The sequence below is a fragment of the Suricata suricatta genome, chromosome 14 (assembly GCF_006229205.1).
Source record: "Suricata suricatta isolate VVHF042 chromosome 14, meerkat_22Aug2017_6uvM2_HiC, whole genome shotgun sequence".
In the NCBI taxonomy this organism is placed as follows: domain Eukaryota; kingdom Metazoa; phylum Chordata; class Mammalia; order Carnivora; family Herpestidae; genus Suricata; species Suricata suricatta.
Genome location: NC_043713.1, coordinates 46,434,271 through 46,461,097, shown reverse-complemented (window position 1 = coordinate 46,461,097; position 26,827 = coordinate 46,434,271). Strand labels below are relative to the sequence as shown.

At 43.0% G+C, this 26,827-nt stretch overlaps 1 protein-coding gene across 1 annotated transcript in view; it reads left to right on the top strand.

Moving 5' to 3' along the window:
- Positions 1–26,827, top strand: part of LOC115277423 (laminin subunit alpha-3-like) — a 225,862-nt gene that overhangs the window by 45,872 nt on the left and 153,163 nt on the right. The window contains 7 exon segments of the mRNA XM_029921574.1: positions 327–418; positions 2,847–2,962; positions 6,060–6,178; positions 12,792–12,882; positions 15,287–15,418; positions 16,806–16,868; positions 24,406–24,540. Coding sequence (XP_029777434.1) covers positions 327–418; positions 2,847–2,962; positions 6,060–6,178; positions 12,792–12,882; positions 15,287–15,418; positions 16,806–16,868; positions 24,406–24,540 — 748 coding nt within the window.

Below are 26,827 nucleotides of genomic sequence, written 5' to 3'. Positions count from 1 at the left end.
GACTGACATAGAAAAGTGACCTGGGAGTCACTTAATCCTTTTCCAAAAGGCTATAACTAGAGCGTGCTTACTTTCCAAGGCAGTTTCCCTCCATGCATTTAAAGCCTAGGACTTTTAAGAATCCACAATTTCAGCAATATGCTATGACATTTGATTGAGGAGTGTGTTTATTTTGTAAGAGAAATTACATCCAAATGCTGCTCCCTTTTGAGTTAAGGTAGGCTCAAGAATACAGGGTGAAAGGGAAGTAGGTGTGAGTTACAGATGAGTAAAGCGAAGTTTGTTGATGTTTAGTAAAACGGAGGCTACTGTCTTCTGTTATATAGTATTATTACAGCATAAAGGACATCAGCATTGGTGGGCGGTGTGTTTGCAACGGCCATGCAGAAGACTGCAATGCAAACAATCCTGAAAAATTGTAAGTACATTGTACACATATTTTTAGCTTTGCTGTGAATGTCTCATTGTTTCAGAAGATGTTTGCATTTCATTAAATATTTCTAAGTTCTTGCCGTCCATAGGAATGTTTCACTGTCAACAAATAAATGGTTGTTTCTCCCCTCCTCTGGCCCTGCACTTGCTTCCATGTGCTTCAGCCCATGGCAGACATAGCTAATCAATCACAGTGCTCTGTGGGTGACCTGGGGTGCAGGCCCCCCTACCCAGGTGGTGCCCCAGGCATCCATGAATAATTGATTAGAGTTAGCAAGAGAAATAAAACTTGTTTGTCAGTCCTGGTCTAATGAGGTCAGGGGGTATATGTTTTCAAATCCTTTTTTCTTTTCATTGTGGTAAAATACACAGAATATAGTGTGTAATATCTTAGCCATTTTTAAGTGGTAATGGATTAAGTGCAGTAGGGGCAAGTGCATTCACATTGTTGTGCAGACAGTCTCCAGAACTCACTTTATCTTGCAAAACTGAACCTCTATACCTATTAAACAACAGCTCCTGGTTCCTCTTCCCCAGACCCTGGCAACCACTGTTCCCTTTTCTGTCTTTATCAATTTTACAACTCTAGGTACTTCTTATAAGTGGAATCACACAATATTTGTCTTTTTGCAACTGGTTTCTTTCACTTAGTATAATGTCCTCAAGATTCCTTCATGTTGTAACATGTCAGAATTTCCTTCTGTTTAAAGGATGAGTAATAATTCATTACGTATATACCATATTTCACTTGTCCATTCATCTGTTGATGGACATTTAGGTTACTTCCACTTTTTTTGGTTATAGTGAAGGATGCTGCTGTGAACTTGGGTGCACCCATTTTGTTTTTAATTGAGATCTATTTTACATACAATAAGATGCATGGATATTAACTATTAAGTGTTCAGCAACTGTAGACACTCATGTCATCAATACAAGAGGGATGCTTTTGTGGCTGGAAATGATTGGATGCTAGATATAGTAATAATTTTCTCTCGGCATTTTGTTCAGAATCTACAATTCCCCATGAGCTGCATTTACCAGAGATGGTTTGCTTTTTTGTTTAATTTTATTAATGATTTATTTTTAAATTTACATTCAAGTTAGTTAGCATATAGTGCAACCATGATTTCAGGAATAGATTCCTTAATGCCTCTTACCCATTTAGCCCGTTTCCCCCACAACCCTTCCAGCAACCCCGTTTGTTCTCCATATTTAAGAGTCTCTTATGTTTTGCCCCCCTCCCTGCTCTTATATTATTTTTTGCTTCCCTTCCCTTATGCTTATCTGTTTTGTATTTTTAAGCAATTCTTTGTGGGTACCAATATGATTCAGACTGGTACCCATCCTTTATTTTTCTTTTTGCAAGAGTAGAAAAAACTTTTTATTTTTCAATGAGAGTATTTGGAATATATATTCTTCAAGCAATCTTCCTTAAATTCTTTCAGTTCAGTTTATGCAAATACTTTATTGACAGTGAGCTGCAATTGTCTCTTTGATAAAAGTCCATATGGATTCCAGCACTGAGGAAAGTGCGATCATTAAAATCTGTATCCATTTGCTTTAACAGGCAGCTGGGCTGGGAGAGGGATGATACCTTCTCTTTGGAGTGTAACTGAATATATGTCACCGCCCCACGCCCCACTCCTTCCCTGAGAAGAGTTGAGAGAATTCCCACAGGCACAGCCGAGACAATTTTGAATCCTCTTTCAAGCACAGATGAGTGAGAGCCCAGAGCCTGGAGTTCTACTCCAATGCTCTGGCAATGTTTTCATTTTAACTTGGATACATTTTAAGTCCAATGTGTAATCTTTGAATGTAGATTTCTAGATTGTTACCTCTCTATCTTGCTGAGTAATCTCAGTTTCTTGGTCCTGCCAGGAGCTGTTTATAGGATCTGGGGCAGCCTCTTGGAGCAGGGTTTTCTTAGATCTTGTTAGAAACTGGCTCTTGGATTTGGTGGATCTCTGTGCATGACTCCAGGCTGAGAGCAAGGAACCCGAGAGGTCCTGTCTCACAGGGCTGCTTGGGATCCTTGTGAAGATGTCCGACCCAACACATTCCAATACACTCAACACTTGCTTGCTCCTGTGTTTACTGCCTGTTATCTAAGGTAGTAGGGAAGAAAGGGCTGGAACGTTGGAGTCAGACGAACTTAGGTTTGAAGTCTGGCTTTCCGTTCATCATCACTTGACCTTTGGCAAGTGTTTTGGCATCTCCAAATCTCAGTGTCACCATCTGTAAGATAGAGATGAGAACCAGGATGAGAGGGGGACTTGAAGTGATATATGCAATGTGCTTCATAAGTATTCTGTGAATGGCACCTTGGGTAACCCTGATGTCAGTTTTTCACACAGGAAATACTAGTCTTAATCAGAACGTTTGAATAACTAAGATGTGCTTCACCACATGCCCAGGTTTCAGTGTGAATGCCAGCACCACACCTGTGGGAAGACGTGTGATAGCTGTTGTGCAGGATACAATCAGAGGCCCTGGCAGCCAGCCACGTGGGAACTGAGCAATGAGTGTGAAGGTGAGTGCTGGGGGAGGGGTACCAGGAAGCGAGGCCCCGCCCGCACCTCCCTACGTTGCTCGGCGCTAAGTACCTCCCCCCACTCCAGAGCATATGAAGACCGTGGGGTCATGTCAGGCTTAGGGACTCAGGTCTATGGTAATGAAAAATTCACAGATTGGAGGTAAAAGTACCCCATTCCAAATTCAGGTATGAACATGAGAACAAAAATAACAGCAAAAATAATTGCTAATATGTATTAAGCATTCACTTAATACTGGCTTCTCCTTCTTTAGCGATCTAAAATATGGTTCACTATGTCTTAGGATTCAATACTGGATAGGAATCCTAACTGTTTTGAGACAGAGATTAGGGAAGGTGGTGAGATTGATGTCTACTGAGGGCAGGACGCAGGGAGTAGTGGGGGTTCTGCAGTAGGATTGAGGCAGGTGCAGGATGAAGGGGACCAGAGAAGGAAGGAAAAAGGATGGAAATGGCAGCTTTTAATTATGGTGTAATATAAAGCAAGAAAACTGTTTCTAACAAGCCCTAAGACATCCAACTGAAAATTCTCTTAAACTAATCTAGGAAGCCACACATTTATGTCAATTGCTGACAACATTTTTGTAAGTTTTATTTATTGGCTTCGGAGACTGTGGCCTATTTTTTTTCTGTATATTTTTAGCATGTGAAGATGGATTTGCCTGTTTCAACTGACCAAAAAGTATTCAGATCCACGTTTGTTGAACTAGGTGGGAAAGAAAGAATCTGTACCTTATATTTTTTGGCTAAATGTTTTTGTAACTGTTAAGAGAGAAGATTGATGCGGTCTCTGGCTGGCAAACACTCAAAAGGACTTTTATTGAGGAGGTGGGAGAGGGCTTTGAGAGGTTCTAACATTGTTACAAAGTGTTGATACTCCCCAGGCTGGCCGCCCAGGTGCATCTCTGTCTCCGTCCAAGATTGTTACTAGGGTGGCCCTTCTCATTTATAGTCATAGCTAACAGATTCTTTCCCAGTGACTTCTCCATTCCTCACCCCCGGATAATGGGATCCGAAAGAGGGAAAAGTAGTGATCAGGAATTGTTTCTTCCATGGCTTTTGAGTACTTGTGTAGGATATTTTGATTGAATGAGTGTTATCATATGAACTCCAACATTAGCAGTTTGGTTCGTTTTCTAGATTAGCGGAATCCTTCAGTAAATGAAGGTCATGCTTAACTCTAGCACATAGGAAAATTTAAAAATTTTCCATCATAAGTTTTAAAGCTGTGTAAACTTGTCAAAGTGATTACAAGTGACAAAAACAGGATATGAAAATCAGACCCATTAACATCCATTCATTAGATGGTTTCTAGACTCCATTTGAATTAGTGCAATTCAAAATGAACAGAATTCTTGAGAAATAACTAGTGTAGTAAATATGAATGCCTTGAATTTTTTAAAAATCATGGCACCACTGAAGAAATGGAAAGAAGGTACTCAGCCTGTCACAAACGTAACTTGAAATTCTAACTCAGTCTTCTTCCATAATAGATTTATCTGGGAACTGATTAAAACAAATTACTAGAAAGATCTGGAAGATTTGATCTATGTGGAATGTAATGAATATATATTCTCTCTAAAAGAGAATAAGAATTTTACTCATGTTAGATCTTTTTCATCTTGGCAATGATGACAATCCTAAATGGGTTTTAAATTCTATATTCTAGTTTTAGAAGTATTATCCGTTACTTGTAGATAACTTTTATTATTTAAAAAGTAGAATCACCAATAATTTTGCTACCCAAAGAAAGCCACTCTTTTTTTTTAATGTTTGTTCATTTTTGAGAGAGAGAGAGAGAGAGAGTAGGGTAGGGGCAGAGAGAGAGAGAGAGGCATAGAATCACCAATAATTTTGCTACCCAAAGAAAGCCACCCTTTTTTTTTCAATGTTTATTCATTTTTGAGAGAGAGAGAGAGAGAGTAGGGTAGGGGCAGAGAGAGAGAGAGAGAGAGAGGCATAGAATCAGAATCTGTGCTGTCAGCACAGAGCCCAACATGGGGCTTGAACTCATGAACCATGAGATTATGACCTGAGCCGAAGTTGGATGCTTAAGTGACTGAGCTACCCTGGTGCCCTCAAATAGAACCACTCTTAATAGCTTTAATGTTTTGTTCATACAGACTTTAGTCTTATTATTTAATATGTTAGGTTATTTATATAAGTATTTCTACAATTTTATATCCAACTCTTTTCATTCAATGCTTACAGATATTTCCCCATATCATTAAAAACTCTTTGACATCCTTTTGGATAGCTCACATATTGCCATTCTGTGGACTTAAGCACATCCAATGAGTGTTCATTGAGTATTCACTATGTGCTGGGGTGGGGGGTGGTGGAGCCCATGTTTGCAAACAAAACATGAGCTGTCTCTGCTTTCATAGAAATGACAGTCAAACAAACATGCTATTGTTTGCTAACCATTTCCTTATAACTAGATATTAAAATTATTTCCAGTTTATTGCTACTATAAATAGTGCTGAGATGACAACTTAGAGTGTTGACATCGGGAGTAGTTTTTCGAGTCCAATACAGATCGGGATTCTGCCTCTTACTGGTCACACCCTTTAACCTCTCTAAGCCTCAGCCTCCCCATTTGGGCTCTGGGGGTAATAGTACCTACCTTAGAGAGTTATTACATACATTAAATGAGATATTGCACATAAAACACTTTTTACAGTGTACCAAGAGCTCAGTTGTTCTTGTAAGTAGTAGTAATAGCGGTAGAAGTAACATTCTCATTGTGCATGAAGCTTAATTGGCATTTTGGCTTATCTCCATAAGTTGTAATTATACCTTTTATTTTATTATTTTAAAGAGAAACCTCTCCCACTCAATTTTAAATGAAAGAAGCTGTTCATTGCATATTGTTACAGATTAGTCTTTGTGTGAAAATCCCTAAAATTTTCCACTGAGAGTATGGTGTTCCAAAATAGGCTTTCTTGTGCTCGCTTTGGCAGCACATATACAGAATAGACTTTCTTGCGGCTGAATGAGTGGTAATCCTATCTAGGGGAATTTACTAAGTGTCTCATAATAATGATGGAATATTAACTGCGAATGGCTTTTTCAGCGTGCAACTGCCATGGTCATGCCATCGACTGTTACTATGATCCTGATGTTGAGAGGCAGCAGGCAAGCTTGAATATCCAAGGCGTCTATTCAGGTGGAGGGGTCTGCATTAATTGTCAGGTGAGTTGCTATTTAGGTCAAAGGGGATATGTCACCATAGGAAAGGAACGTCATTAAGCCATGCTCCCAAAAAGATGTCAGTAAGTGATGCAATTTGAAGTATTTTATGCAGGGGCGCCTGGGTGGCTAGGTTAGTTAAGCGCCCAACTTTGGTTCAGGTCACGATCTCACAGCTTGTGAGTTCCAGCCCTGTGTCAGGCTCTGTGCTGACAGCTCAGAGCCTGGAGCCTGCTTCGGATTCTGTGTCTCCCTCCCTCTCTCTGCCCCTCCACTGCTGTCTCAAAAATAAATGAAACATTAAAAAATTAAAATAAAATAAAGTATTTTCTATAGACATTACTTTTGTATATAAAAGTCCTTATTAGCTGGATGTCATCCAAGGATTGTAGGGAAAATGGACTGAGACATGTTTGCCCAGATTCTACCGATTACGTTCTTCATTTAGATCTTTGCCTGAATGAAGTGGACAATCTCTGGCTGTCAACGTGGATGCTCCATCTTGGGGTAGAAAGGGAGGGTGAATAGCCATCAGCTTCCATGCTGATCCCAAATCTTGTTTTCAGACAGTTTCTAAATCTAGACTTAGTAAGGAAGTACCTCGTGATCAATTTATGGAGTCTGCCATTGACCCTTAATAAGAAACACAGATTTTTTTTTTTATCCCTCCTGTAGGACAGTTGGGTTCACTAGAAATTAGCCAAGAGGAATGTATGGCAGAGGAAGCTACAATGTTCATGAATTTGGTCCATATTGTCACTCTGTCCTGTGTGCCGTTAGAGTGATGTTTTGTTAATGTTACTGTTAAAGGGGTACTCTTTTCCTGAGACGCGCATTTGTATGGAGCCAGGGCCACAAATCCTTAGAAAGATCCACCATCATCTTTCTCCCACTCCACACATTTTATACCATTTGTTATTGCAGTTAATTAATATAAGGAAAGTGGAAGTCACAAGTTTCTTACAAATCACAGGTTTCATACATCCCAGGATCTTTTTTTCTCTAAGACCCTCAGGTGATTGTTTTGCTCATTAAAGTTGCAGAAGCATTGCACTGGGATGTGTAGGAAGAATCCTTTCTCCAGATGAAGGATTAATGTATCTATAAAATGTGTCCTGCAGTGTGTCTTTAAAGTACGTTGTTCTTCTTTCTTCTTTTGGAGATATTCTGTTTTATACTTTGCTCTTCCACAAAACATCAGTGTAGTCCCTTTTTTTTTTCATAGTGGTCCCGTGAAAGCATTTTTTTGCATGTGAAATTATTGAAACTTGTTTATGTTCATTGTAATTTTTTCCAATGTAAACTTGAAATGCCTTGTTTAAGTTACATACTTAGCATAATTAACTTAAATTTTTTATTGTGGTAAAATATATATAACAAAAATCTGCCATTTTAAGATATTGATCTCCCTAAATTGATTTAACACTTGAATGCAGGGTTTTTGGTAGAAATTGACAAGTGGATTCTAGTTTTTCTTTAAATATTTATTTGTTTATTTTTGAGAGAGAGCGCGCGCGTGTGAGAGAGAGAGAGAGAGAGAGAGAGGGAGAGAGAGAGTGAGAGCAAGAGAGAGTAGAGTAGGGGCAGAGAGAGAGAGAGAGAGAGAGAATCCCAAGCAAACTGAGATCATGACCTGAGCTGAAATCAAGAGTCAGATGCTTAACTGACTGAGCCACCCAGGTGCTGCAAACAAGCAGATTCTAAAGTTTATATGGTTACATAAATGACCTAGAATATACAGAGCCATTGTGAAGAAAAAGAATAATGTTAGAGGAGTTGCATCATCTAACTTAATGACTAAGAATAAAGTTACAATAACCACAACAGTGTCGTATCAACATAAGAGTAGATACATAGGTCAGTGTAACAGAACACGGAGTATAGAAACAGAACCACACTTATGGACATTTTGCTTTTGATAAAAGTACCAAAGCAATCCAGTGTGGGGATGGTGGTGAGGGAGAAATTCCTTTTAACAAATGGTTCTGGAATAACTGAATGTTTCTATGGGGAAAAAAATAAACCTTGATCACTACCTCAAATCATACATAAAAGCTAAATCGATATGGATCTGATTACAGTAACATGGAAACTGCAGTGGTTTAGAGAAAAATATAGAGGAATATCTTTGTGATTCAGAACATGAGCCGAGTTTTTTTTTAGGTCACAGAAAGCAATGACCATGAAAAGTTGACAAATTAGATTTCATCAAAATTTAAAACTTCTGCTCACAAAACCCACTATCAAGAAAGCAAATAGGCTGGCCACAGATGGGGAGAAAATACTCATAAAACCTAAATCTGACAAGTGGTTGGTATTCAGGATATATAAAAAACACCCACAGCTCACTAATAAAAAGACAAATAACCTAATAAGATATTTTTGGATTTGAATAGCCATTTCACCAAAGTAGACATATGAATGGCCAATATGAGTAATAAAGGGCTTAAGATCATTAGTCATCCGAGAAATGCAAATTAAAATAATAACTTACTATCAATTTTGTTGAGAATGTGGAGCAACCATAGCTTTCATGCATTGTTGATGTGAATAAAATATGGTACCATCACTATGGGAAAATGGCAGTTTTTAAAAATAAAACACCTACGCCATGACTCACAAATTCCACTTTTAGGCATTTATCCATGAGAAATGGAAACATGTTTACAAAAAGTTTATATATTGCATGTTATGCACAATAGCCTCACCCTGGAAATAGTCTAGGTGTCTATTAATAGTAGGATGGTTGAACAAACTGCCATATTTATACAATGAAATACCAATGAGCAATAGCAAGCAATAAACTATTGATTCATGCAATAAAATGCGAGAACCTTAACACTATCATCTTAAGAAAAATTTACAAAAAAGAATATGTAAAGTTCCAGGGCTATTTAAACGAAATTCTGAAACAGGGAAGACTAATCAGGAGTGGGAAAATCAGTACTGTGGTTAACTCTGGGGAGGTGGTGCTGGGACAGTTGAGTGGAAAGGGGTGTGGGGAACTTTTTGATGTGATGGTGGTGTCCTATATCTAGACAGGGACTTGGGTTTCACAGATGTATTCATTCGTCACAGCTCAGTGAATGTACAATTAAGAGTTTTGCACGTGTATATAAATTTTACATGAAAAGGAAAACAAACATTGAGCTACAGTTAATTATATGCATGCTAAAGTTGTAGGGGTTAGTGACTGATATCTGCAATTTATTTTGAAATGCATAAAAAATCAGACAGATTAGTGGATAGAGAAGTGAGTAATGGGTAATGATGTGATACAACAAGTGGAGTAAAATGTTAATGATAAACTCTACATGGGGCATGTATAGATGTTCACTGTAAACTTTGAAATTTTTATAATAAAATATTAGGGGGAAAGAGCAATGAAAGAAGAAGGCGAGGAACACAACATTTGGAGGGTTGACTCCTTGATTTCTTTCCTTTGATGAAATACTGATGTTCTTATTAAGATTGAAAATTATCCATGTTGTTTGAGAGGATGCTTGAAGATACTTCATCTCCATTAACTAAATCGGAATCTTTAGCTTCTTTGTGGAGACATGACTTGTGATCTAACAGTCGGGCTTGCTCCCTAGCTGTTGTCCTTGATGGGTTGGTTGCACTATTTCCAAACTGCTTGTCTCTTCTACATACCTACACCACACAAAGCTAAGAGATGGGGTCAAGAAATAGAGCATGTATGGCTACATTTCCTCCTGCAACACATTTCTACAGTATGACAGAAAAGATCATCAACAGGCAAAATATCTTCTCCTTCTGGAATCCACAGTAGCATGAAAAATAAGAAAAAGATGACCAGAAATTTCAGAAAGAGATTCCAGAAAGATAGAAAGTGGACACATATCCATGCAGGAGAACATAGCTATAATGGATGGAATGATTAGAGGTACTCCAAGAAACAACAGATAGAAGAAGTAATGGTGGGGCTGCATCCAAACCTATGAAACCTTATTGGAGTTTATACAAAAAGACTTAGATAGAGTTATTTCTCACAGTTCTGGAGACTGAGAAGTCCAAGATCAAGGCCCTGGGAGATCCAGTGTCTGGTTTGCAAATGGCTGCCTTCTCACTGTGTCCTCAAGCAGTGGAGACAGAGATCATCACTTTTCTTTTGAGGGGACTATTCCCATCATTAGGACTCTACCCTCATGATCTGATTATTTTTCAAAGGCTTCATCTTCAAATACCATCATATTGGAGATTAGGGTTCAACATATGCATTTTGGGAGGGGACACCAGCATTCAGTCTATGCACTAGCTAACCTGGCTGTCTCCCACCTTTTCTATGTAGTTCTGGTAACGGCAGAATGAGAACTATCTGCCATCTCCTCTGAGCTGGGCCTGGGGACATACGGATGGCCAATCAGCTGGCTTGTAGTACAGCCAGGTCATTATCCTGCAGGGCAAGCATTTGTCAGAGATGGCCATATTCTCATATGTTATTGATTTTATTTTTACTTCTGGGGTTTACTATTTTAAGTATTGGTTTGGGGTATGGGATGTCTAAAGTAGGGTGGCCAGTTCCCTAGGATGTGGTATTGGAGTAAAGACCTGGAAGAAACCAGAGAATGAGTCAGGCATTTGTCTGGGAGAGGGCATTCTAGGCAGAGGGGATGGCAGGGCAGAGGCCCACATGGTCCCCACAAGGGACCATGTGGCTGGAAGGGAGAGGGTCAGAACAGATAGGGCAGAGAGGTCACAGGCCAAGTCATGTTGGCCTTTGGAAGGAAAATCAGGTCAGAGGCTTCCTGGGAGAGCATGGCCAGTGAGTAGACTAACAGTCTCCACGTGCTTGAGGTTCACCGAAATGGAAGCCAGCAACGGTGTTGTTGCGGTTGAGGAACTGTGAGGAATTAAGAGGAGATGTGCGGTTTACTTGAAGATTGAAAAGTGTCTTGGAAGAGGTGTGTTTGGAGGATTTAGATTATGGTCAATGATAAGAGCCTGGGGTCTTCTAGGTGAGTGTTCTGTAGAAAGCCAAAGGAAAGGGTAAGTGGGGTAGAGGTAGGCTTATCTCCTGCATAGATTCCATTGGCACCTACCTCTCTTTAGCTTGAGGTTTTCTCATCTTGTGTTAAGTGTCAGGCAAATGCAAATTCAGGCTCCCATTCTTCCCAGTGAGACTGCTTCCCCAGCACCTTCTATATGGAAAATACAGAAGCACCACTTGTCCTTGGGTCTCCCTCTGACATTGGTCCAATCATGGCCATAATGTTTGTGGATAAAATGGTGCATCATTTCTCTCAGGGGAAGGTGAGGGTCCCAGAGAACACCCAAGATTTGGAGGTAAACTACGGGCATCATTCCATCTGCAGGGGGATTTGTGGCTCTCTTTTGGTCATTTGTTGATGTTCTTTGTGTCCTAAAACTACAGTACCTGGGGCAGGTGCTTTATTAACCAAAATTTATGGTAGAAGGGACAGGCGGGGTTGCCCACTTCAAAGAAGTTTTCCTTCTTCAATGGGAAAAATTATGGGAACCAAGATTAACCTCACATCCTGTCTATTATAAGTTCATGGTGGCAAGCAGCAGAGTTGAGAGGTTAATTGGCATTTGATTGAAGGGAGGTGGACTACAGCTGTTTCTTATTTGCCCAAATGTTTACACATGTAAATGTTGAGTCAGACTTGGCCAGTGTGGTTTTAGACCTCAGTGTTAAAGTGAATTCAGATTTTAGCCCACAGGACAAGGAGTGACAGTAAATAAAAATCTGTAATTAATAAAACTATCTAAAATGGGAGCAGGGATTCAGAAAAGGGTCTTTGTTCTCCACTCTGATTTTATGCAGACTTCTTTTGGGCCAAAGTGTGTTATATTGGTTTTTTTCTTTTTAACTTCTATTGCATCCCTTTTCATTAATGAAATAGCACTGTCCTTCTGATTGTTTCCGAATTAGAGAGCAAGAGCACTGAGTTGATCCGTGCTGTATAGTTCTTAGAAACTGATGATACATGTTGGGCAATTTGATTTGTGACAATCACAAGGATTAACCATGACATATAAAAATCTGCCTAGTCTTGTACTTTAAAATGAACTCTGTGTAGGAGACTCATGCCTACATTGTCCATTCACATAACAGACATGTTTGGAACATGATTTCATGACTAAAGCACAGATAAAATTGGGATGACAAGAGAAGAGGATCAGTGTGTGCTATTTCTTCCGAAATTTGGTAAAGATAAAGATACACACGTGGCCCTTTCAGCCCTGGGAGAAACCTCAGGGTCGTTTGTTGTTCATGCAGTTCTTCTGCTTGAGCAAGGGAGAATAGTGCTCTTGAGTTTTTTTCTCACTGAAATATGAGGTGTTTCACTAAGCCAATTCTGTGCCAGAGGGGAAAACCTGGGATGTCTAGTCCATGGAACTTACCCTTATTTCTTTTTCCAACGGAACAAAAAACCAAAACCAAAAAACCCAGAGCCACCTGTCAGTCAGTGCCCTGTGAAGGATCTTGGAGACTCAAGTTCAAGATGAATGCTTATTTTTTTGACTTTGAAATTATAGTCGTATGTGACCATGATTTCACTGGATGAACAGCACAAAGTAAGGACTTTCCTGGTACTCTTCCTTATAAGTTTCTTTTGCTTCTTTCTAGCATAACACAGCTGGTGTGAACTGTGAAATCTGTGCTAAGGGTTATTACCGCCCTTATGGTGTTCCAGTTGACGCCCCAAACGGCTGCATCCGTAAGTTTCATTTCAACTTGTTATGTCTTACACTGTCTGTACCATACTGCGTGGTCATCGGGCTAAACTCTGGTGGGCTAGTAGTTCCCTTCCTTCTCTCTTTATTCACATTGTTGCCTCTGCTCCTTCTAGCTGTGTGACCTCAGTCAGGTACATAATCTCCCTGAGCCTCAGACTTCTTATATATAAATGAGAATGATAATACAGGCATACCTTGGAGATCTTGTGGGTTCAATTCTAGCCCACCGGGAGAAAGCGATAATTGCAATTGAATGACTATTGCCATAAAGCTGGTTGAATGAATGTTTTGGTGTGTAGCAAAGTTATGTTTAGACTGTACCATATAGCCTATTTAGTGTGCAATAGCATCATGTCTAAAAAAAAGTTCATAACGTAATGAAAAAAATACTTTGTTGCTAAAAAGTGCTAACCATTATCTGAGCTTTCAGCAAGTTGTAATCACTGATCACAGATCACCACAGCAAATATATTAATGAAAAAGTTTGAAATATTGGGGAGAATACTCAAAATGTAACAGGGACACAAAGTGAGCAAACGTTGTTGGAAAAAGAGTGATCGACTTGCTTGATACAGGTTACCACAAACCTTCAGTTTGTAAAAAATACAGTATCTGCGAAGCACAATAAGGAAAAGCACAGTAAAACGAGGTATGCCTGCATATTCTCTAACAGAATGAAATGCTATCAGAAGAACCTAGGAAGACAGAAAGATTTGGAGCTTGTCACGTACTAGCACTGTCACAAATGTTCCTCTGTTTTCTGTTGTGACATGTTTTTGCGAGCTCCTGTAGTTTAAAATTTTTGTCCAAATTAGCATCAAGACAACATAGTAATGATTTCACAAGGATCCGATAATAGTCATCATATCTAAAATAGCTATGACTTAATGAACACTCACTAAATGCAAGGGATTGTGAAATACTTTCACAAGTATCTGATACAACCAACTTACATTGTATTCTTATTTTCATTTTTAGATCTGGAGACACCAAAGGCTCTGAGTAGTTAAATATTTGAGCCCAGGTGACAAAACCGCTAACCAGTAACTAGCTCCAGGATACAGGTCCTATCTGCCTGATTCCCCTCTGTGCCATTTTATATCCATGATACAGAAAGATGCTCTGGGTTTTCCCTGGGGAACTGTCAGACATGGGCCAGATTGTGGACTTTGCTGTACGTGTGCCATCTATTTTATGTTCTGTGGCTGTCACAGTTGGAAAATAGATCCAGGCCTGAAGTTGGCCACTGTGCCCACCATACCCCCAGATTCATTCTTTATATCATTAACATTTGAGGGCATCCAAGTCCAAAGAATGTGGAGACTCTGATTTGCCTCTCTGTTGGGCATTTATCCTTGTTAAAAGAGTGTTCCTGTGTTCCTTCCCTCCCTCACATCATCCCACGAAGTATGTCTATCACATTTCTTGTGCCCACAAAGTACAGGCTTTAGCAAAGGAGACCAGGATATAATGAATACAGACATACCTTCTCGGGAATCTCAGCTGTCCATCACTGAGAAAGAAGCCTCTTTCTTCATCACTGAAGTGTCTCGTAGTCTCACAGAGATATTACAGGCTTAGTGTAAAGAATCCACAGGACACATCATCCTAAGCAAGTTAAGCAGCGGACCCCAGAAGAAGCCAGGCTGGGAGGATGCTAAATACCCAGGGCTTCCCTAGTCTCCCAGTGCCTCTTGGGACATGTGCCTAGCTGGGTTATGACAGTATTTTTGCTGTCCAAGGTCAGAACTTTCCAGGTCAAGGAAAGCTCCTAAGTGAGGGGCTACCAAGCCTCTTGTAGCCAAAGTATGTCTGTCTGGAATGCAAACCTAATAGTCGTATTGGTTGCAGAACTGCCTTCAGTAAGCCCTACCGTGGAATCTAACATTCAGCTTATGGGCACAATCTTGCTGTGCTGTCCACAGATGATATGTCAGTGTCCAGGCATCCCACGTGTCTGACTGCATCACACCTGTTTAATGATGATCACCATGGACTTTCACAGCTGGCTTGTGGCCAGGAGGGGCTATGGCCAACAGACGTACCAGGGGCTACAGCAAACGCCCATCCAGACCCTCTGACTGTAGTTTGTGCAGACCTTTCCTCTTTTGTGGTGAGCTGGGCAGTGCTCCAAGTAGTAAACTATATTCTGGAGAACTCAGTGTGGATGCCTTTTGAAAAGCTTATCTCTGAGGGCCTCTGGCATTTGATCAATGCAAACTATTGACAAGGTATGAAGTAGAAAAACAGGCTGTGCCCTTTCAAGAATCACTGTGGACCAACAGTAGGGTATTAAACATTGCTTGAGAAGTCGTGGGGACATAGTTACCTTATTAAGTCTAGGGAAGGGAAGGCCTGATCTCTGAAACCTGGCGTTTCTCTTAGCTTGCAGCTGTAACCCTGAACACGCAGATGACTGTGAGCCGGGCTCAGGCCGCTGCAAGTGCAAGCCGAATTTCCGTGGAGATCACTGTGAGGAGTGTGCGGTTGGGTACTACAATTTCCCGTCTTGCTTGAGTAAGTATTGGCTGCACTCCTTCCTTGGCACAGAGCTGGGCCTTATGCATTAACTCCTGAGAGCACGACAGGCGGTGGGGGGGGGGGCGCACCATGGAAATGGGGCATGGAAGTGTTGCCAGAAGTTAAAAATATAAAATTTGTGAGTACATTTTCTAGTCACTTGTTTAAGTCTGGTGACCATGTTAGGTTGTACCATAGGAGTATCATCCCAGTAGGTCAGAGAGGTCAAATATTGGCAATTTCAACTTGCCAGTGATCCATGCGTGTGATTGACTTTCAAAAAGAACCTGGAAGAAGTGTCAAGGGTACCAGATGTTTGTTTGCATATACATTGTTTTGGGTACCTGGGGGGACGGAATATATTTCCCCTCTCCCCCACTGTGTGATAGGCCAGGCGATCAAGGGCCCCACCCCTCCCCCCTGCAGTGATCTGAGTGAGTGTCTCAGCATCTCTGAGAGAGAAAATATATGTATCTGGTAGAAACACCACAGTACATGCAGCAGGAGAGCCAGAAACCAGCCCTGCAAATGCAGATTGTTACAGGAGCTCTGGTTCTGTTTGCTCTGCAAAAGTGTAAACACTGCACTTTTGTGTTAGGACAAAGAAACACTGTCTCAACCCCACCCCCTCTCCTGCCAGGGTTGTGCTGGTTTTTGCCTTCCCAGTTCTGCATGGCAGGAAGAGTGTGCTGAACTGTGGGGACTCGGCAGGGGACACATGTGAATAGGGTGACTATATGTACTGGCTCACACCTGCTCTCCCAGGAGAATTCTGAACCTAGCACCTCCTTTCACCTTAGAGTATCCTGGTTTGGAGGTGAATTATATGATTATCTTGTATTTACAGAAACCTTTCTTTTTTTTTTAAGGAACCAGTTTTTAAGCCCAAACAACATAACACTGAATTGAGGTTTAATCAGTTTAGAATCTTTAATTATTAGATACAGGCTGAGCAGAAATTGCATTTGTCTTTTTAGTGACAAAAAAACAAAACTATTTTATGGCATAAGTCAAATTTTAGGGGGAAAAACTTGAAAAAAGACATTTAAAAAACCCCTATTTTCAATTTTAAATTAAAAAACAACAACAAAAATTCTGTAGAAACCAAGCTCATCCCTGCTTAGACTGAGACCTAGCTATCGTGAGCACAAAACTATCCATTTCAGTTCATTTAATATATAAATCAGAACGCCTGACCAGGCTGGTTTCAGTCGCTGAGTTATTTTCAATAGACCAAGCAGTACTGCTTTTCTCTAAATTAGGCTCCACGTACACCTTTTTGCTAAGTTCGAAGGGCTTCCTCCTAGTTTATGCAACTTAATGTTTTACTTTACCATCTCCTTAATCTTTCTCTGTCTTTTTCTTTTTTTAACACTTTTTCTAGGAATTCCCATTTTCCCTATTTCTACTCCAAGTCCAGAAGATTCAGTAGCTGGAGATATAAAAGGCAAGTACTTTCTCTTTTGGTTTAACTTCAGCAGAAATGTTAAACTCCATATTATTTTTCTACTTCCTCTGCCCACTAACTACTGTGCCCAAGTTCAATGGTCCTGACCAGAGCATGGTGGATGCCTGTGGGTGTCTCCTATTTCAGTTCCTCACCACCCATCATTCTGTGTTTCAGTCTGTGTTTTGCAGGATGCTACCAGATTAAGGGAATTTAACAGAGTTTGAATTGCAGATCACTTGCTTGCTCGAAACGTCCTGTGGCAGTCAGTTGCCGACTGTCTCAGTTGGGTTCTACATACAGAGACCCTGAGAAAAGATTTGAGTGCAAACATGCGATTTGGGATATGATCCCAGGAAACATCAGTAAGAGAGTGGGTCAGGGAGTGAAGGGAGCTGTGAGCAAACAAGGTCCTCCCGCAGCACCAGGAGCTCCATTCTGGGCAGCAGCAAGGACTTGCTCAGCATTATCCCAGCTGAAGGGATACCTTCAGTTACCTGCTTGAGTGGAAGGTGGCTTTTGGGCATTAACTCCAGCAACTTGGTATGCTGGAAGGCCAAGGAGCTCCTCCAGAGGGTACCCGCCTAGGCAGAGAGTGGCAGAGGTGTGCAGGAAGCAGCCTTTGGGGTAGAGAGGTGAGTGCCGAGAGGGTGTGGGTGCTACACCTACCTAATCACTCTTTCTGCAACTATTTTATGGTCACCTCTTATGTGCCCAGCACCATTCTGTGTGCTGGAAATTTATCGGTGAACAGAGCAGACAAAGATTTCCAGCTCTCTGATAGCTTATATTCCAGCAGAGGGACTCCTACAATAACAAAAATAATATATAAAGCACTAAATAAATAAAATCTCCCTGTGTTAGATTATGATATGCAAAGTTGTGTGCTGCACAAGTGCTATTTTTAAGGGGGGGGCTTTCACATGGTAGGCATAAACTAACCCTATGAGGAATATTCTAGGTCTTGAGGTTTGATTCTGGAGCTGTGGGCAGTTTCCTATGTAAACCTGTAATGACACACAGAGGGGCATACACACTCAGAAAGGCACACTGTGCTGACATAAGGACACACCACATGTACACGGCCCGTGACCATGCCCCTTCTGAATCATGTTCCCGTCATCCACTGAGGTTGCTTCTCACCCCCCAGGGCGCCAGTAGCAGCCTGATGGTCACGTGCTCATCTCACTGGGGCAGAGGTAGTGCCAGGTATATGTGAGCGCATGTGGCTCTCCTCCCACTATGTCGGGTGCGGGTGGGCAGAGAAGGGGCACTTGTGACCAGGCAAGAAGATGGTCTGTGGAGAGCTCTCTTTGGCAGGTTTCCATTTCTGCAACACTACAACAGCTCAAGGGGTGTGCTTGGCCATGAGTGTTGTGTAGAACAGAAGTCTGGGAGAGAGGTGAGGGAATGAGGTTTGCAGATTTAAATAGGACAGTGGAGGAGGAACCTTACTGAAGAGATAAGCAAGGACCTTAGGGGGTGAGGGGTGAGCTCTGCAGGTATCTGGGGACAAGCATCCAGACCCAGGAAAGAGCCAGTGCAGAGTCCTTGGGGCAGGGGCATGAGGGGAGGGGGTCTTCATGGGACAAAAGGGAGAGCAGGGTGTGAAAGCGGAGTGAGCATCGCAAGAGAGGTAAGGAGGGAAGTGCTGGGGGCCAGATGGCCCACCCTTGTCACCCACTGCAAAGACATTATCTTCTGTTCTCAGGAGCCATGGACAATTTGCATAGACAAATGACGTTGCATAAGGGACCCTATGGTGACTGTGTTGAAAACCAGTTGTCGGAGGGGAAAAGAAGAAGCAGGGAGATGCCCTGGAAGGCTACTGTGACAATCTGTGAGGGAGAGACGGTGGTGGCTCAGAACCAGAAGGTGTCAGTGGAGGCGACAGGAAGTGGACAGAATGTGGCTATAATCAGAAGATAGAGCCGACAGGACTGGCCAGGGAATTGCCGGCTTAGAGGTGGGATGTGAGTGAAAGCGAGGCCACTGGGGTGATTCCAAGGCTTCTGGATGGAGCAAACAGGAGGAAGAGGTGCCATTTGTTGAGGCGGGAAAGGCTGTAAAAGACAAGGTGAGGTGCAGGGCTGGAGGGGGGCAGGTGAATGCAGTGGTGGGAACTTAGGGACACTGTCTTCTGGCTATTCCTTTTCTTTTCTCTATGGAATGAGAACCAAGGTCAGGGGCAGAAGGTGAGGTTGGCAAGGAAGCTTTGGGGTTGAAGAGACAGAAGGTATGCTAAGAGTCATCTCGGAATGTGGGGGAGAGAGCAGGCTTGGGGAATGTCCTAGGATTTGGGGGCAGCACAGGGGGTTCACCTGAGCCCAGGTAATGTGATCCAGTTTATCTTCCCATGTTCCTTCCTTCTCCTGCCCTGCGCGTACCCTGCTCACGTGAGCAAACCAGGGCTCTCTGCATGGTTATGTGGAGTATTGTCTGAAGCCATCACCAGACACTTGGTCACTTGAGGACAGCAGCTATGGTTCCAACTCCCACAGTATCTCCCCTGCCCATATCAGGTGGTGTTCTGTCCCCAGTGGCTGTCTACAAATGTTCCCTTAATGTCTGTTCATTGACTAGAATGGAACTCGGCCTTTGAGCCTTGATCACACCACACATCTAGGGTTTTCTTCCACAAGAATGTTTTAGATCTCCCATTTGCCATCTGTTTCCAGTAATCCTTTTGTTATTCAATTCCTTTTTCTTCCCCAGTAGACTGTTGGTGACTTCAGAAAAAGAAATTTAATTGAACTTAAAGAGAGGTTCAGACATCTGTTAGAAAATATGAGGGAAGCCTTAGAACACAGCCTCAAGGAAAAGAAGTTTCAATGAATTCAGTGAGATCTATTTGGGAATTTGAATGCAGTTATTACTTCAATTTGGTCTTTGATTGTTACATTTTATTTCAGTTTTTTTTATATTTATTCACGTATTTTTTGAGGGGGGGGCAGAGAGAGAGAGGGAGACCCAGAATCTGAAACAGGCTCCAGGCTCCGAGCTATCACCATAGAGCCCAATGTGGGGCTCGAACTCACCAACACCGAGATCATGACCTGGGCTGAAGTTGGATGCTTAAGCAGCTGAGCTACCCAGGCATCCCTTTGATTATTGCATTTGAAAAACACTCGGTTGGGGGCTTATTTGGTTAAACATCTGACTCTTAGTTTCTGCTCCTTTCATGATCTCATGGTTCATGAGATGGAGCCCCATGCTAGACTCTTTGCTGATGGCGCAGAGCCTTCTTGGGATTCTGGCTTTCTTCTCTTGAAAGGAAAGAAGGAAGGAAGGAAGGTAGGAAGGAAGGAAGGAGGAAGGAGGGAAGGAAGGAAGAAAGGGAGGAAGGGAGGGAGGGAGGAACATTCAAAGAAAGAAACATTGAATAAAAATAAAAATAAGAACACCCACTTTGGGGCCTGTCTCGGCATGAACATTAGAAGGTCGAACATGTCAGCTGCTACAAGAGGCAGAACACTGGCTAACACCAAGCACCTTCCCACCCTGGGGGAATTTGAATTCATGAAGGTCCATTGACACTTTCCTGTTTTCTAGTACAGTGGTTCTTTAAAAAGTCCTGTCGTTTAGAATCCCTTGCTTTTGCAAAGTAGAAATTCCTCTGTAGCACTCCAGATCTTAATCTGCCTTTTCCAGGATGAAGTTCAGGCTTATCTTTTGAACAGGTTTTCCGGATGATGCTGATGGATGTCTCTTGTTAAGAACCGCTGCTTTAACTGCTGAAAATCCCACTTAACAGTTGGCAAACTTTCCCACGAAGGGTCAGACGGTAAATGTTTTTGGATTTGAAGGTGAAGCTGCAAATAGTCAACTTCGCTGTTGTACCAGGAAAGTGACCATAGACAACATGTAAATGTGAGATCTTGGCTGGTGTCCCAATACAACTTTTATTTTCTAAAACCGGGATGGATTTAGCTCTCAGGCCATAGTTTATAGATCGTGGTATTAGATCAGAATTTCTGGCTTTAGGATTCTACTCCCAGGCAACTGTATTTTCCCAGGAGATTCCAAAGTACAGCAAAGATTGAGAACCACTTACCTAGAAAATCCATACACCCAGTTCCAGACACAATGACTTAAAGGAAAGGAACAGAATAGTTTTGCAGATCAGAATATTTGCAGGTTTTTTTACCTTCATTATATTTTCTTCATTCTTCGTTATATTATATTCATGAAGCTTATCTTGATGACTTTGGATATTATCAGGGTTTTCTGGGTCCAAGTGATCATTTATGTCCACTTAAGATTTATTTCTAGGAAATCAGTGTATCGTCGATATGTCTTCAAGGGCTCTGTTTGAAAATGCCAGCATATGCGAAACATATAGTCGAGAGGGACACTAGCCTGCAGGCATGTGTGCACTTTTATGCCTCCAAGTTCAAAGAGCAGGGACCAGCGGAACAACAGTTGCGGAAAGACTCCAGGTGCTTACTTTACCTAGGAGACTGAGGCAAGCTGAGGATGGTTATGGAAAGCCCCTCACATGGCCTGTAGACGTGGGTGCCCAGGAGGTTTCTTGACAAATATCATAAAAAGGGTTTGATTTTTGCAGTCACTTTATAATTAGCAACATACCTTTGCCAGACCTTTGAGGTCAGTGTGGTTGGGGCTGGAGGATATGCTAACAATGGGAGCTCAGAGGTTGGGGCAGCTGCTGCTGGGGCATGCTTTCCAGCCATGTCCTTCCCAGGGCCTGGCATTTCATCTCCTTGGCAGGGTGAACGGTCACTGTAGTCATGGAAACCTGTAAGCTAAGGCTTAAAGATGGACAAGCACATTCTGATAGCTCTGTTTGGAGGCTCTGTATGGATGCCAATAAAATAGAATTCAAGGAATTGTGTTTACTAAAACACATTGAAGATGTTCAAGAGAATATTTAGCGTATTCTTCATTCATTAAACTTTCATCAAGTGCCTGCTCTGTATGAGGCACTGCCAAGGCAGCTGCCTGTCACACAGTCCCCGCTCCCTGGAAGATCCTGGTCCTGTGAAAACACGGGCAGGTAAGCAGTTATGACAGCAGGAGTTAACACGATGTCTCGGTGAGAACACATAGCTATCGAAGCAGGCAGGAGGGGCATTCTTACAGAACGGAGAGAGGGAGGGAGGCAGGAAGGAAGGTGGAAGGTAGAGGCTGGGGGAGGAGGGAGGACCCCCTCCAGGAGAGCCCACCTTCCTCCTAGAGCAGGAGAAGGAGCTGAGTCTTCTTAGAGCGTGAAGGAGTTAGCCAGGCAGAGGGACAGCTGAGAGAAGGCACAGGGATAGGAGAGGGGAGGGCAGGTAGGTCCCTGGTGCTCAATCAGGTGATGCAGGAAGAAGTTCAGGGGGTAGAGAGGATTAGGGAAAGGTCAGAGTGGGCAGTCAGGCTCAGATGTGCAGAGTGTAGGGCGCAGGGGCACCGTATCCGTGGAGGACATTGACTATTTGTATATTTATGGTGGCCATTGTACAGCAAGGGTCAGGAAAGCATCTTGACCAGGGACACTTTTTCTAGTTTGTGCAAAGGTGCTGCTTAGGCTGCTGGCTGCCTGGCAGATTTTGGAGGGGTTACTATGTCACACATGTCAAGGACTTTGGGCTGTGTCCTGAAGGTGTTGTGTCACCCTAGAGGAATTTAAACTGGAAAATGATATGAGGTGAGAAGGTTGGCATTTTAGAAAGATCTCTCTCTTGATCCAGCATCGAGAATGGATTGGAAGGGGGACAGGATGGGAAGGAGGCAGCCTGGTTAGGAGGCTCTCAAAATAATCTTGGCAAACAGGGATAAAGCTCTGAATGAAGACTCTGGAACCCTGGAAGCAGAGGAGGATTCCAGGGACTTTCCTGAGGCATAATCATTATGACCCAGTGGTGAGGTGTGGGGAGGTGAGGGTCAGGGAGACGTGAGAGGGCCCTCGTGGTTTCTGACTCTGGGTGGGACTACTTGCTAGGTAAGGAAGAGGAAATGTTGAAAAGTGATTTTCAGAAATGATTTAAAAAATGCAGAGGTACCAGATGCTTGCTTTCTGTTCACATGTGGTTATAAATCAGGATCCTTTGGGCCTCAATGCCAATGATAAAGTTCAGGTTTCTTACTGAATTCCAGTGCTTGGTTTTAATGCCAAGACTGTAATTGACAGTAAAGCTTTCCTTTCCCTGTGGACTCACATGGTGGTCTCAGGGTTCCTGGAGGGAGAGAATGGAAACCACAAAACCTGTTGTGACCTGGGCTCAAAAATCACATCTGAGCACTTTCACTTCCTTCTATGGGTCAAAGCACAAGTCATGAGGCCATTCAGTGATTTCAATCGTTGTTGTGTTGTGAAAGACCAACATAGCAAGGGTAGAGAAGAAGGGAGGGAAAGGGGGAAGGTTCTTGTGCTAATTGGTTGGGGAAGACCTTTCAAGGAGAGAATGAGAAAGAACTGGAGAGGGGCATTACAGGCAGAGGGAACAGGCAGAGCAAAGGCCCTGAGGTGGGTAAGCACATGTTTGAGGGACAGGAAGCAGCCCAACTTCTGGGAAGGCCTTGGGCCCGGAGGATTAAGCAAGACAACCCAAGTGTAGCCCCACAAACCCACGGCTGGTACATAGTAGGGCTGAATTTATGTTAATTTCTTTTCTTCTAAAAAGTGGAAGGTACCCTTCCAGGTCTCTCCTGTTAGACCTATGAATGCAAACATGGTATCTATCCTTCTCTGCCTGACTTATTTCGCTTAGCATGACACCCTCAAGGTCCATCCACTTTGCTACAAATGGCCATATTTCATTCTTCCTCATTGCCATATAGTACTCCATTGTATATATACAGATCAAGGGAGACTACTGAATACTGAAAATGAATCATGGATTGAAGGGGGAGGGGGAGGGAGGGAGGGGGTGATGGTCATGGTGGGGGGCACTTGTGGGGAGAAGCACTGGGTGTTATATGGAAACCAATTTGACAATAAGCTATTAAAAAAATAAATAAAATATGTTAGTAAGTAAAAAAAGTGGAAGGTAGAAATATGTTTGATTCAAGATTGTCATTAGATAGGAATCTATTAAATTGAATTTTACAGTATAAGGCTAAGGTTTGGAAAAAACAAAGGAGTAGATAGGGTTTTTTTGTTTTGTTTGAGAGAGAGAGTACAAGCAGGGGAGAGGGGTTGAGGGAGAGAGAAAGAGAATTCCCAGCAAGCTGTATGCTTAGCACAGAGCCTGATGTGGGGTTCGATCTCACGACCCTGGGATCATGACCCGAGCTGAAATCAAGAGTCGGACACTCAACTGACTGAGCCACCCAGGAACCCTTCCCCAGGGATAGATGTTAAAAGATTTAACTGCTTTGAAAATGAGTGCCCACCCTATATATTTCTTAATGGCATCTCTGACCTTTTCTTGATATTTTTTTCCCTTGAATGTTAGTGCTCCAGGTCAAGGATGTCTATAAGCTGTAGATAACTCATAATCTTAAGTTTCCGTGACAGAAACCTGAGGGAAGGCAGCAATTGAAAAAGGAATGGAGGCTGGAGGCCCCCTCTGAGAATCTCTTCTCCTCACAGGGTGTGACTGTGACTTGGAAGGGGTTCTCCCTGAAATATGTGATGCCTACGGAAGATGCCTTTGCCGCCCTGGGGTCGAGGGTCCTCGGTGTGATGCCTGCCGCCTGGGTTTCTATTCTTTCCCTATTTGCCAAGGTAAGTGGGCCACACATAACGTGATCATTAGTCCCTCTAGAGCAAATGCAGAGGTCCTTGCTGCCACAGCTGTGTGGCCTGCAGTTTAATAAGTGAGCCCCTGGCTTATATATTTGTGTTACATGTGACTGTGACTGTCTCCTTACCTGGACCATGTCACCTCCCTTCTTTTGTCTTCCGCACCCTCCCCTACCTCTCCCTGGTGGTGAGCACACGGGCTTTAGAGCCAGCTGCCTGAGTCCAGGCTCTGGAAGGAGCTGGTATCCCTGCAGCGTTTAGGAGCCTGGTAGCCAGAAAAGGAGACAAGGTGGGCATTCCAGGGAGGGGGGCCAGGAAGCATGGAACCACAGACTTCCTCCCGCCTCTCCATTCTGTGTCCTAGTGCCTCATCCTGCCTAGTAAGAGTCATGGAACGGGATGGAGAGTGGGAGGAGGAGGTATCTGGCCCAGGCCCTAGAGCAAAATAGGAAGGCAGGAAATGTTGGGTGAACTAGCAAATGGATGAATGAACTTGCCCAAGTGCTCCTCTGCCTGTTCTCCACTGTCTGTCAGTATTCCTCCCCCAGTAGGGGAGGGAAAGGGAGAGAAGAGAGGAGAGGATTATCAGTGGGGGCTCACTGTAGGGACTGAGCACCATTCCAGGTATTATAAACAGACAGGGACTTGCTCTGGGTACTTAGGTGCTCAGCTGAGTCCTTACAGGCTGAGCAGCAGGTTCCCTGGGGGCTTCCAAGGGGCTCTCCATAGAAAGGCTGAGTGTTAAGCCCAGATTGTGGTAGCATAGCCACAGCATAGGACTGCAGTCCCATTGCCTCCATGGTCATCTCTTGGTCCCCAGGAAGCTGTGGGGGACTCTGCTGTGGAAATGTTCAGTAGGTGCTGGAAGGCGGCCTTCTCCTTACTTTCCACTCTTCCAACCTTATTGGAGAACTTTTTTTTTTTTTTTTTTTTTTTTTTTTTGTGAGAAACAGAGAGAGCAGGGGAGGGTCAGAGAGAGAGGGAGACACAGAAGCCGAAGCAGGCTCCAGGCTCTGAGCTAGCTGTCAGCACAGAGCCCTATGCGGGGCTCGAAGCCACGAACTGTGAGAGCATGACCTGAGCTGAAGCCAGAAGCCGGACTCTTAATTGGCTGAGCCACCCAGGTGCCTCTTGGGGCACTTCTTATTTGCAAAACCAAGTTGACATCCAGACGTCAGGAACCCAGCTCCAGGAGAATCTAGGAAGTGCTGTTTTTAGCCTGCCAGCCCCTGAGCACCAAGGGAGACTAGAACCAGTATTGAGCCATCTCACCTGCCAGGCCAGCCATGCTGGAAAACTGTGGAGGCCGGTGCAAGCAGGACCTAGTCTCCCCGAGTGGGAGGCTAACATGGTGAAGCACAGGCTCATTCTAGGTGTCACTTGGGGCAAGTTGCTTAGCCCCTGTATTTCTCAATTACCTCATAGTGGTGAAGGTTACAGATACACTGACTGGGAAGCCCTCACTTGTATGGAAAAGGAAATGCTTCCTTTTCCTGCTGGTCCCCTGGTGTGCCCTGTTTACAGATGTCTATTCTCTCAGCGTTTGCCACCTCGGAGCCACAGAAGCTCTCCGTCAGCTAGAGAAATTCAGTAGTTACAGTTGGGGTGCCCCATGCGTTTTACATGGACATATCAGTCAGGCCATGCACAGGTTAGAATCATGTGGATCATAGTAGAGGTAGGTTCTTCTAAACTGGCTCTGTGGTCTGGCATCAGTACCTCGTTCTTGCTCATAATATTGTTTCTGGGGAAAGATATCCCAAATCATGAAGTTTTGCACACAAGTTGGGGACTATTGCATTTCTGTTTTAAGCTGGAGACCCTGAGACTGTCATGGACAACGTGAGGAATGAGTGGGAGGGACAGGGGGTAGAGACCTTATGTTTCAGGTGTCCACGAAGGCCCAAGCCCAGAGGAGCTTATGGTGGGAGAAGGCAGGTCTTTTCAGCAAAAGCAAGAAGAGGAGGGTTAGGACAGGCAGGTAGTTTATCTTCTTCCCCTCCTATCACAGGAAAGCATTTTCTAGCTGCCCTTTGTTTTGTTGACATTCCCCCAATTATGTCTTAAACGTAAATTGAGAGCAGGGAGTGGACAGAATGTCTCATGTTAAATTTTCTAATAATCTGTTGACATTCATGTTAGTTCTACATCAGCTGCCATTCTTGTGGTCGAATGTATCTCAAACCTTTTCTTTCTTCCTCCTCTTTACCAGCCACAACTCCAGACTCATTCTGCTAGAACGAATTACTAATATTCCAACCTGGTCATT